At 42.8% G+C, this 12,083-nt stretch overlaps 1 protein-coding gene across 9 annotated transcripts in view; it reads left to right on the plus strand.

Moving 5' to 3' along the window:
* CADPS2 (calcium dependent secretion activator 2) overlaps positions 1–12,083 on the plus strand; it is a 315,214-nt gene that overhangs the window by 200,420 nt on the left and 102,711 nt on the right. For all 9 annotated transcript variants that reach the window (XM_088652400.1, XM_035128678.3, XM_035128680.3 and 6 more), the window contains exon 13: positions 3,313–3,500. In XM_088652400.1, the coding sequence (XP_088508526.1) occupies positions 3,313–3,500 (188 nt within the window). The remainder of the gene's footprint in view (positions 1–3,312; positions 3,501–12,083) is intronic.

Consider the following 12,083-nt stretch of genomic DNA (forward strand, 5'->3'; position numbering starts at 1 on the left):
CGTACTTAACCTGAAGCGAACTTTCCCATTGAAAGTAATGGAAAGTGGATTAATCCGTTCCAGACGGATCTGCGGAGTACTTAAACTGAAAGTACTCAAACCGAAGCGTACTTAAACCGAGGCATGACTGTATCCTAATAGGCATGCAATTGTCAGTAACCTAATATGTTCTGCGTAAAGTCATTCCAGGTATCATTGTATTTATCCAAAGAAAGCCTGTGGGTGGTAATTCCTAGCCTCTGAAAATGAGTTTCTTAAGTTGTGGTGAACCAATAGGGCTTGAGAGGCTAAAATTATCTACAACTAAACTACCGCTGAATCTGCATTAGCCCACCTAAATGCCCACCAGCCCTCAAGTTAAAGTTTACTACCGTATGTGATCTCAGCTGGCCTTAAGAGAGGAACATAGATAGCAATTCCAAGTGAAATTCAATGGAACAGACTCCAGTGATCTTTAATCTCTAATAGCATACTTCTATCTGGTGTGTAGGATATGGGATCCTTAGTCAGACCTATTTCAGTCATAGGCCAGAGCTTTCTTGACAAACATTTTCTTACATTCCGTTCCACAGGTTCTGGGTTGTTTGCCTTTCCCGTGTACACAGCTTCCCCCCCAAAAAACTGAACTCAGTCACAACCCCACACTTTTCTTCTTCTTCTTCTGTGGGAAAAGTGGGTTCTATTATTAAAGGCTCCCTTACACTCTCCACACATGCATCAACTTTAGAAAAAGATAAATAAATTAACGATACCGTTGCTTCTGTCAGTCTTTAGATGCTGAAAATTTACTTTTAATCGTCCCAACTTTTGCATTTCAGCAAATTAAATGAAAGTAGCGACACTCGCCACAAAACAAAATCAAGCTAATATGAAACAATTAGATTTAAACATAACCTATGATTTAAACTATTAGCGATACTAAAATTCCTTTATTGAACTCTCCAGTAAACAGTAGGGAGCTTCTAAGCAATTATAAAATAAAAGTTATTATCACAATATTACCTTGATAACTTTAAAAACTCCTACCTTTCTGTTGTGCGGGTAGAGCTTGAGTGTGAGAGAAAAAAACTCCTGGGGAATTTTGTGAAGAAATGAGTAACCACTCCTTAGTTGCTTCTACTTATGTCTCCATTTCTGTTTCTCGGAATAAGTAAATCTTTAGTCTTACCTATTGACTGTTGAAGGCCAAGCTTTGCTTATATTATTTCTATGGTGAGCATGTCCAAGTGCATCCAGCTTTTGAAATGTTTAGGCAGAAAAGTGTCACCTAGCCAAGGAGGAACTAACTTTTAACTCTGTCAAATTAAACATATTCAGTCTGAAAATTGCTCACCAAAATTAGGATGCCGCTGTCTGTAGATGTGCATCTTCTCTCTGGTGTGTCCTAACTTATGCAATGATCCGGCAGTTTCTTACTATGGGATGTTTCCACCCACAACTGAAAACGTACTTTACCCCAGCATTTCCCTGACCATTAATACCAGTTACTGGTTAACATGATTGATATTTTATTTTGAAGTTGTTATTTTATTTGGTGTTTCTTTTCAAAGTGAAAGGTAGTATGCACGTTCTTTTTTTTTTTTGAAGTCCTCATTATTTTTCACACTTTGTTTTAGAAATAAGAGAACATTGCCAAAGTTCCCTTTACTGGAGAAAAGTTTGTGTACTGTAATAACTTTATCAATGTTAGTCTCAGTAAAAACAGCAGAGACTCTTCACACCTTTAATGATTAACACGTTTATTATGGCATCAAGTCTTTCCTGGACATCCGATGTTCTGGTCCACCAGGCTTATGTTGTAATAATTGTATAAAGTGCAAGACAGTCTGATGTTTTTACTTAAGACAGTTATCTTTTGAAAGCCACATTCATCTCCAAAACTGTGTTATTTCAGACAAAATGTCTAAAAACCTCTCACCCAAACATTGCCATGTTTGGTTTCTGTCTATGTCTGTCTTGTGTGGTCTGGTGGCTTACTGAACATCACCCCTAATTTTAGCATGCGTGTCAGCGATCTTTCTGATGTAGTTACAGGTAGGTAGCCGTGTTGGTCTGACGTAGTCGAAACAAAATAAAAAAAATTCCTTCCAGCAGCACCTTAAAGACCAACTAAGTTTTTATTTTGGTATGAGCTTTCGTGTGCGTGCACACTTCTTCAGATACGATATACTGGTACGATGTACTTTCTGACGTACTCCTGGATTCCTTTCTTAATCCATCCAGACATCATGCTAAACTATGGATTATGATGATGGGAAGGGAGCATAGCTTCCCACTGGGATCACATGCTCCCTTCTCTTGTCCTAGCCACGAGCTGGTGCTTCCGAGTTCAGTTAATCACAGTATAGCCTGGTATCCAAACCTAAACTGTGGTTAATCTTAATGAACACTTTCAGAAACAAGCTAGCTTCATAAACTGTGGTTTGAAGTTGCAATGGTGCCTCACAAGGTGGTGCCTCTGGCCCTAACTGTTCCCCTACGAAAAATTTCACCAAACACCACTGATTGAAGTCAGGACACTTTGAGACCATTGTAGGATGTGCAGTCTAGATGTAATAACTGGCAGGTCTGGTTGTCAGCACTAGGGCATTTAGGGTGTGAGGGGTTTGTGAAGGGAGGAGACTTTCCTCTTAAAATATTGGAAGCCGACTGGGCACCACCTTGGTGATATCTCCCAATAACCAGTTTGGACTCTTCTCATGAGCAGTTAAACTTCCCTTTTGCTGTGTGCTTTTTCTCTCATAAGATAATTCTAAGCCGTTCATATTTGTTCTTTTTCCTTAAAGCCACACTCTGCATGAGAAACCTCTAACCTTCCTTCCTCAGGCAGAATTGGGAATATTGCGGGAAACAACTTTGAACATTTTAATGCGTTTCTGTTTGCGATAGCTCTCTTTCCTCCTCCCCTAACTGGCGAAAAATTATTCATGGCCCTGTCAAGTTCGGAGCTAATGGCACATCACATTGATTAAAAATACAGTGGAACTGTTGTATTTTTCATTGACAAATGTTTCAGAACTCGGAACGCCGTACATGCTTCCGTTTTTGAATGGGCCTCGGAAGTCGAACTTCCGAGGTGGCTTCCTGGTTTAGTTTTCTGTATTAATTTTTCCGTTTTGAGGCTTCCATGTTGAGTTTTCGGTTTTTGAACATTTCGGAACTTGAATGGTCTTCTGGATTGGATCATGTTTGAAAACCAAAGTTCCACTGTATAAGGTGTATATTGCATGAAAGACTGTAGTTTTCTGTTCAAACAATGCATAAAAGAACAGTCCAGATTTAATGACGCAACACTTTCCCCATCTCTTACAGGGTTGGTTTAGCCCGGGCCAAGTCTTTGTGTTAGACGAATACTGCGCTCGTTATGGTGTGAGAGGCTGCCACCGCCACCTGTGCTACCTGAATGAGTTGATGGAACACTCGGAGAATGGCGCTGTCATTGACCCAACCTTGCTCCATTACAGCTTTGCCTTTTGTGCTTCTCATGTTCATGGCAACAGGTATTTCAATATGCAGACTTGCTGGGAAAGTCATTAGGCTTATGTGACAAGGAGAGGCGAGCGATGTATTTAGACTTAGCTTCACCCACACGCGGTGTAGCAAAGGAATGAATGAGCATCAAGAGTTCAGTTCTTGCAAACGGTCTATATGTGTTCTGAAGTGCAGTAGAACATTTTTATATCAAAGCGAACCTCGCTTGAAAATGTGCAGGCATTCTGAAAGATCTGCGTTGGAGTGCTATTTCTCATCTAATGTAGCAGATGTTGGTTGCATGTCTTTATATGCGTTGTAGCATAAAAAGGGGAAGTACATATTTTGCAAACACATGAAGGGGTAGGGAACAATGCATTCATTGCAGTTGAATAAATACTGTATAAGCATCACTTATTTAGGAGAAATGTAATGCCACCTAGGAAGGCCCTGCTTTCTAGTGACCCATAGATGTCCAAAAACTCTTGTGGCACCCAGTGATGACCTCTGGGTGCTGGTGTGAACTTATATCATTCACCTATGCCTGGGCCTAAACATCTCTGTCAGTGTCTGCCATGCATAGCATGTCTGGGAAAACTGCTATCATAGGTTCCAATGAATTGCTCCTGATATTGGCTTTGTTTTTGCTTCTCAAAATACATCTTGAACTCTGCTTTGAGCTAAGTTTGGAAGTAGTACAATTTACGTTTCCCTTCACTGGTAGAGTAAAATTTTATAGTGTGTGTAGCATTTTCATATTCTGAAACTAAAGCTGTAGTTGTTTTGAAAGAGGGGCTTTTGGACTCCTTGATCTCCCTGTGGTAGACTCTGGCCTCGTCCTAGCTTCCGTTACTCCTTTCCTTGCTAAAATGGTTTGAATTCTGTCACACTCGGAACGAAGTAGCAATAAATGGACATGTGAATTCAAGTGAACGTTCGGTTTTTCTGAGAACATAATTAGGGCTTGTATGGCAAAAGCCCTGAATTTGGTGCAGTGGTACAAGGCAAACAGTCCCTAGCTGTATAATTCAATAAATGGGTGCATCCTCATCCCAAGGGACAAATGGCTTTGGGTAACTTTGCTTTCTTACTTTGAGCACATCTGTTTGCATATTAATGGCTTACAGGTAAACCGACTTTTTAATTGTGTGCATGTGAGATTTCAAGAATATCACAGTATGTAGAATGAAGAGGATTGTGTGCAATGTTAGAGGAAGGGTAGATGGAAAGCTCTTCAATTTGAGTAGGCTGAAAGCAAAGAGTAAGGTTACCGTCATAGAGCTTCAATATGCTGATGACAACATAGTGTGTGCACACTCAGAGGATGACCTCCAAACTATCCTAAATATCTTTGCAGAAGCTTATGGAAAGCTTGACCTATCACTCAGTAGCCAAAAAACAAACAAACTGCTGCACCAACAAGCACAAAACGACCCCTTTGCAGCACCATAAACTCAATTCAGTAGTGTAACATTGGAAAATGTTGATCATTTTTCCTACCTAGGAAGTTATCTTTCCCCAAGGGCCAACGTCGATGCCGAAATCCATCATTGCCTGAGCTTTGTGAGTGCAGCATTCTCCTGATTGAAGTATAGAATGTTTGAGGACCAGGACATTCACAGGAAAACCACAATGCTTGTTTACAAAGCTATTGTACTACCAACTTTACATTTGTGATACATGGACCACTTATAAATGCCATCTCCAACTCTATGAAAGATTCTATCAATGGTGTCTCCGAAAAAAAATTGCATATCACTTGGGAAAACAGGCGAACAAATGTCATTGTACTGGAAGAAGGAAAGATCAGTGTTGAAGCAATGATTCTTCAACATCACTTGGTTGCACTGGTCATGTTGTTTGGATGCCTGATTATCATCTTACAAAGCAGCTACTCTATTCCCAACTTAAGAATGGAAAGCGTAATGTTGGTGGACAACAAAAGAAGTTTAAAGATACTCTCAAGGCAAATCATTAAAAAATAAACACTAACAACTGGGAAACACTGGCCTGTGAGCACTTCAATTGGCGAATAGCCTCTACCAAAGGTGTCGTGGACTTTGAAGAAGCACAAACAGGACAAAAGGGAGAAATGAGCTAAGAGGAAGGCACATTTGGCAAATCCTTGCCGTGATCAACTCCTGCCCGGAAACTTATGTCCCCACTGTGGAAGGACATGTGGATCCAGAATGGGCCTCTAAACCAACTTAAGGACGCACTGTTAAAACTATATTCATGGCAGTTAATCTTATTCGGCAATGAGTGATTGTCAAAAAAAGAGAAAAAGAAAGAAAGTACTTCTGGGGGGACATGTTCTGTTTCTTCTGGAGTAGTTTGCCCACCTTTGGTCCCCACCCTGCCCTCAGCTCTCACAAGTAGCTCCTAGAAGCTGTCAGCGTGCAACACCCTGGGAACGGCTTTGACTTGCCAGCTAAACCAGGTGAGGGTAGCCAATGGGCTTCAAAGTTCAGTGAGTTAGGGACTTCCCCTGCATGTGAAGACAGGCTTCAGTGGATTGAGCGGACAAGATCAATAGTGGGTCCAATGGTCAAGAAGATGGTTTCAGCACATGCCGGAGAGGGCAGGTGGGGCTTGGCACCTGGAAAGAGATCCCGTCTAAGAGAAGGAAAACTCTGCTGCCTTGTGGGTCATCTTTGGGAGAAGAAAAGGAGTGGTGTCCCTAAGATGATTGGATGGCACCTTGTAGGCCTTCTTCCAGCAACTCCTACAGCCAAGCTGGTGCCAAATGTATTGTTCTGATTTCCTTTGGACCACATCAAGGCCAAAGAGGGGTCTTCTTGTCTGGACCTCCCTGGGCCTCCACACACACTGCCCAGGCTTGCACCCCAAAGAGGTAATTTCAGTGCTGCTATTGCAACAGTTTGGCTTCACCCCCGGAGGTGCACTCCATTGTCCCTCAAGACAGATAGATGCTAACAACAACAACAACAACAACAACAACAACAACAGGATAATTACCTCACTGCTGCAATAAAGGTGTTCTGCTTTGACAATATATTCAGTTAGCTTTTCTACAATTGTAGGTTTTAAACATGGTGGATAATCCAGCTTTCAGTCTATATTTTTGCAACAGTGTGAGAGAGAAAATCCTAGTCTATGGGTACACTCTTTTGACTGGAAGTTTGGGATAGGATTAAGGTTTTATGGCACAGATAATTTTACTCATATGGCAAGTTACATGGTAGTCATTTAATGATCCAACTCAGATTTAGGAAAAATAAAGAATTCATGAGTACACCAACTTGTCAAATTTGGCTCAATGTTAGATTGTTGTTTTTTTAAGGCAGCCTATTTCTCTGTCCTTGACTTTATGATCTCTTGTCTCTTATACAACTACTTCTTTTTTGCCACATTGGACATAAGCTCGACATAATTGTCTGTTCCCTTTGATGTCCTCCCATTCTTGTCCATATGCCTGACTTACAAATGGAGTAGTTTTGATTGTTAAATGTTTTTCATAGGTTTCCTCTGCACTGATGCAGTGCTCATATAGACAGCCCTGGCCTCTTTGTGAAATGATTGCTAATTGTCAAGGTCTCCTGCTCTCCCTGTCAATGCAACTCCTTTCCAACTGAAGGCAAAAGCACTTGGTTGCCACCCTGGCTTGCATTTCCATTTTCCCAGGCATTTTCAGCAACTTCCTGATTTAAGGAAGCTCTTAAAAAAAATATCAATCCCTCAACAATAATTGCACCCAAATAAAGAAGCAACATTATAGGACCCAAACACTCTGGGTGGCTTCCAACAAGATATTAAAAATAGGATAAAACATCAAACATTAAAAACTTCCCTAAACAGGGCTGCCTTCGGCTGTCTTCTAAAAGTCAGATAGTTGTTTATTTCCTTGACATCTGTTGGGAGGACGTTTCACAGGGCAGGCGCCACTACTGAGAAGGCCCTCTGCCTGGTTCCCTGTAACCTCACTTCTCACAGTGAGGGAACCGCCAGAAGGCGCTTGGCACTGGACCTCAGTGTCCGGGCTGAACGATGGGGGTGGAGATGCTCCTTCAGGTATACTGGGCTGAGGCTGTTTAGGGCTTTAAAGGTCAGCACCAGCACTTCGAATTGCGCTCAGAAACTAAGGCCTTGTCATTATTTCCGCACCTGAGAAAAAACATCTCCACCCTTAAGACAGCCATTCAGGCCTTATTCAGTCAGGAGCCAGAGCTTCTTGACCAAATATTTTCTCCCTCCTCGCTGTGCTTCTGGGGTGATCACTTTCACCATGCATGTAGATTTACCCCCTGCAAAAAGCGAGGGGGGGTTCTAATGACTCCACTATCTTGTTTTTATAAGACCTATTTTTCATAAGCCTTCCTCTGATCACACTTGTACATGAAGAATTTAAGAAGACTATGCAAAAATTAACCTGCCAGCTTCCGTTGCTCCTTTAGTTGCGTGCATTTTACTCTCATCTTCAGGAAAACAAAGATAAGTAAATGTGCGAACCTTAGTAATACATGTTTGAAGCAATATATAAATAAACCTGAAGGATAGATGGCCAGCTTACACAAAGCAAACGAGTCTGTCTCGTGGTGTTCAAAAGGCTGGCTCTGTCATCAAGGTCTTGGTCTTGATTGCCTTCTATAGTTGGGACTGAAATTGACAAGGACAAGAGAGGACATCCTTGCAAAGATGAGTTTCTTACAAGAATATGATGGGCTAGCTTTCAGCCTCTTTCATTAATACTATTTTGTTCAGTGAATGGGGATGGGCTTTTCTTTTCTTTTCTTCCCCCCTCTTTTTTGTACAAAATCTCAAGGCCTTTACTGGTTACAATGAAAGCCTACTTTCCATGCCAACTCTTGAGCTGCCTGACACATTCATAGAAATTTTCGCGTGGAAGCCTGACTCCATGCGACTACTTCCCTAGCCTTATTTATTGTCTGGTTTTGAACCTTTTGGTGCTAATGCTTAGCGCAGTGTGTCCTATAATTGCCCAAACTTATTTCAATAATTCAAAAGGAAGGTAGAAGTATTTCTTTTATTTATTAACACAAGTGAAGGACATCGGTGCATGCAGGACGTTGAAATATCTGAGAGAGCACATCATCCTCCTCCTCCTCCACTCTGTATGTATTCCTCCTATTCAAGCCGCTGTGTTTGTGAGGCATTATGAGTGTTTTAGAAATAAAAGAATAGAATGGCGTTGTAAAGAGAGGCTCCAGCTGGTATTAAGATACTGAAATAAGAGAAAAAGAAATGGGAAGAAAGGGAGAGAGAAGAAAGGTAAGTCAAGGACAGAAACAGTAGCTCTCACTCGGAATTTTGCTCACACGCAGATAATAACATCCACTCAATTCATCTACAGCATTACAAAGGGGGGAGAAAAGGAATTTCACAGACAAAGCAGGATAGGTCAGAGTTCTAGGCTGATATCTGTGATTATATATCGTGCTGTGTAATCCTGTGTATGTTTTCTCAGAAGTAAGCTTCCTCCCAAGTAAGCACATGTAGGATTGCAGCTGTGGATCTTCTGCTGGCATCATGGGGTCACTGGGTTGGACTCCGGCTCCACCCTGCTCATGAGGCAGGAGAAAAAACTCTTTGGAGAAGTAGGCGGCTCCCAGTCAGGTTTTTTTGTTTTGTTTTGTTTTTTGCTCCTGCCTGAATGATGCAGTCCCATCATTATTGGCTCCTGCTTTTACTCAGGCTAGTTTTGCCCTTTTCCTTTTGACTTTCCTTCTCCAAATCCTGAAGCCTTCCCAGAGAAGCCACTCTAGGACAGCATGTCTTGATGGAAGCCGTGGTTCCCGCCTTTGGCACTTACAGAGCATGCTAAGAAGACCTGTGGGTGTCGGAAGCCGCATCGATGCTTCCTGTTGCTGCAGGCTGATCTCTGGGCATGCAGCCGGCCTGCTCCCTGAAAACCTTTTGCAGGGCTGAGCATGGAGCCACCTCAGCAGCCAGCGGCCTTCCGTGGTATAGACCTCCCAGGAGCCCACAAGGCTAAACAGAACAGAAGCAGAAACTCATGGAGGCTTCTAAAGCATCTCCTGCAGCAGCAATTAGGTCGCCACAAGGCCCTTCTCTTCCTCAGTGACCTGCAGCAGACCCAGCCACTATTGGCTCTCCCCTGGGAAGGGATTCAGATGACCCAGAGCCCTGGCACAGGCTTTTCATTCCACCCCCACCACCTCAGATGAGGATGACTTTGTGGGGTTTCCAGAGGCTTCTTCTTCTATCTCAATCCCCTAGGAAACCGATCTCTCTTCCAACACATGCAAGACCAGCTCCCACAGGGTCTATCGCCAGAAATTATTCAGCAAATTAAAGAAGCCATCCCCGAGTACAGGCTCCTTCTCCTTCGTTGTAACTAAAGAAGGGAAGTTGGAGTGATGGATCCATGCTAGAGGAACGGACCTCTGACCATCTGTTCTAGGATGCCCATTGTTACAAGCCTTGGGCATCTCTCACTCTGATGACCCCGTTCCCCCCAAAAGAGGCTAAAGTGCTACCAGAGCCACGAACTTCCACCAGATTTCTTCCGACCCCAACAGACAACAGGCAATTGAGGGAAATGGGATATCTCTCTCACCCTTGCGACCAGGGTGGAGCCAGAGCCCAATCCAGTGACCTCATGATGCCAATCAGAGATCTACACTTCAGGTGACTACCAATCATACTTTTTCTAAGTCAGGCTTGATGAGGAGAAAGACATCAACATGGAGACAAAGGAGTCTTAAAAGGCCCAATGGTGAAATGGTTTGGCTGTGCTAGATGAGCAGTGTGTTCTGTTCTTAAGAGGGCCATCGCATCCCTATCACCAGCTTGGCAAAGACCATATAAGGCATGTTGCCTTTCAAAAGCCGAGTGCATAGGAGTGCCAAGTTATGTTTCCACTTCATACAGCAGGTAATTAATGTTTGTTTTTTAATGCCAGTTTTTCTCCCAGTGTGGTGGACAATCTTTTTGCATAAGATGCTGTGAAGAAGCTCCCTGTATCTTCTCCCTGCCCCCTGTTTTAATTTTTCTGCTGCATTGTAATCATACATTAAACTCCACAGCCACACTTCAAAAAAAGACAAACTAAATTGCTCTTGCTAGCAGTGGCAGGTAGCTTTTAAAAATTAAAATGGAGTGCCTTGCAACAACGTGAGTGGTGCATAGAAATGGAGCAATTGTTGTACCACATTTGTCTGCAGTTGTCTTGAACCACAGCTTCCACATGCATAGGCAGATTGCCGTCCTCTTTTATTTTACAAGTGTCTAAAGCTACTAGATGCTATACAGCAGTAATTGGAAAAAAAAATCGCATTGCCCTGACATTAAGGATTGCAATCTCAATGTTACAGACAGAGACGAGAATGTGGTGGGAGGGGGTCAAGATGAAAACCCGGGGTATATTTTAAGTTAAACTAACCAGATGAAAGACCAGATGAAACAAAAGCAACAAGCATATATTGTGTATGAAGGGAATTGGGTCAAAAAACAAACCCAGACAAGTGGGTATGAGAATTGAATGAAAAGGAGACAACCAATCTGGTGCCCAAAACTGCAGAATCAGCCCTCGCAAGTTCCAGGAGGAAGATAATATATGCGGTAAAAAACAAGGCAGGGGTTCAAGGCATAAATATCAGAGATAAAGCCTAACTGCTTGAGATGATATGAGAACAGGCCCAAATTCAGATAACTGAGTGGATAAATGTGTCATCCTCCAACTAGAATTGTATCTCCTGGGACTTCGTTCTGCCTCGTTTCTGGTTTGTCTTGAGTGATCACTTTGTCCTGGTAGCCCAATCAGTACTTGATCTTTTGAGGATCACCTTTTGAGACTGTTTGACTGATTTGATTACTGTGAGATGGCATTCACCTTTGTTATTTTACTATTCGCCCACTGTAGAATTGTGCCCCCGCAATCCCATACTATTCAAGCATGTCAGGAAGATACCGTGGGTGATGATAGCAAATGTCACAGAGAGATCCAGCAGAATCAAGCGGAACTGCCCCCCCCCCCCCGGCAGTAGTCACCCTCAAAGACTACCAGTTGTGTTTTAGCCACAAAAGCAGGTCTGAAACCAGCCTGGAAAGATCCCAGATAACTCTTCTTGTTGTTGTTGTTGTTGTTGTTGTTGTTTAGTCGTGTCCGACTCTTCGTGACCCCATGGACCATAGCACGCCAGGCACTCCTGTCTTGCACTGCCTCCCGCAGTTTGGTCAAACTCACGTTGGTAGCTTCGAGAACACTGTCCAACCATCTCGTCCTCTTTTATATGCCTGTTGTCTTTGTCCATGGAGTTTTCTTGGCAGGGATACTGGAGCGGCTTGCCAGTTCCTTCTCCAGGTGGATCACGTTTAGTCAAAACTCTCCACTAGGACCTGTCCATCTTGGGTGGCCCTGCATGGCGTAGCTCGTAGCTTCTCTCTGAGTTATTCAAGCCCCTTCGCCACGACAAGGCATTGATCCATGAAGGGGCCAGATAACTCTACTTCATCCAAAAAAATCCCAGAGTTGAGTCGCCACAATCTGCTGTAGGAGCTTATTCAAAAAGGAAAAGTTGGAGACTAGCCAGTGATTGTCTAGGATAGTGGGATACAAAGATGAGGTCTTTCATAAAGGTCTCACAACCACTTCCTTTGAGGATACAGGG

Source organism: Zootoca vivipara, chromosome 9 (assembly GCF_965207765.1).
Source record: "Zootoca vivipara chromosome 9, rZooViv2.hap1.1, whole genome shotgun sequence".
NCBI classification, from domain to species: Eukaryota; Metazoa; Chordata; class Lepidosauria; order Squamata; family Lacertidae; genus Zootoca; species Zootoca vivipara.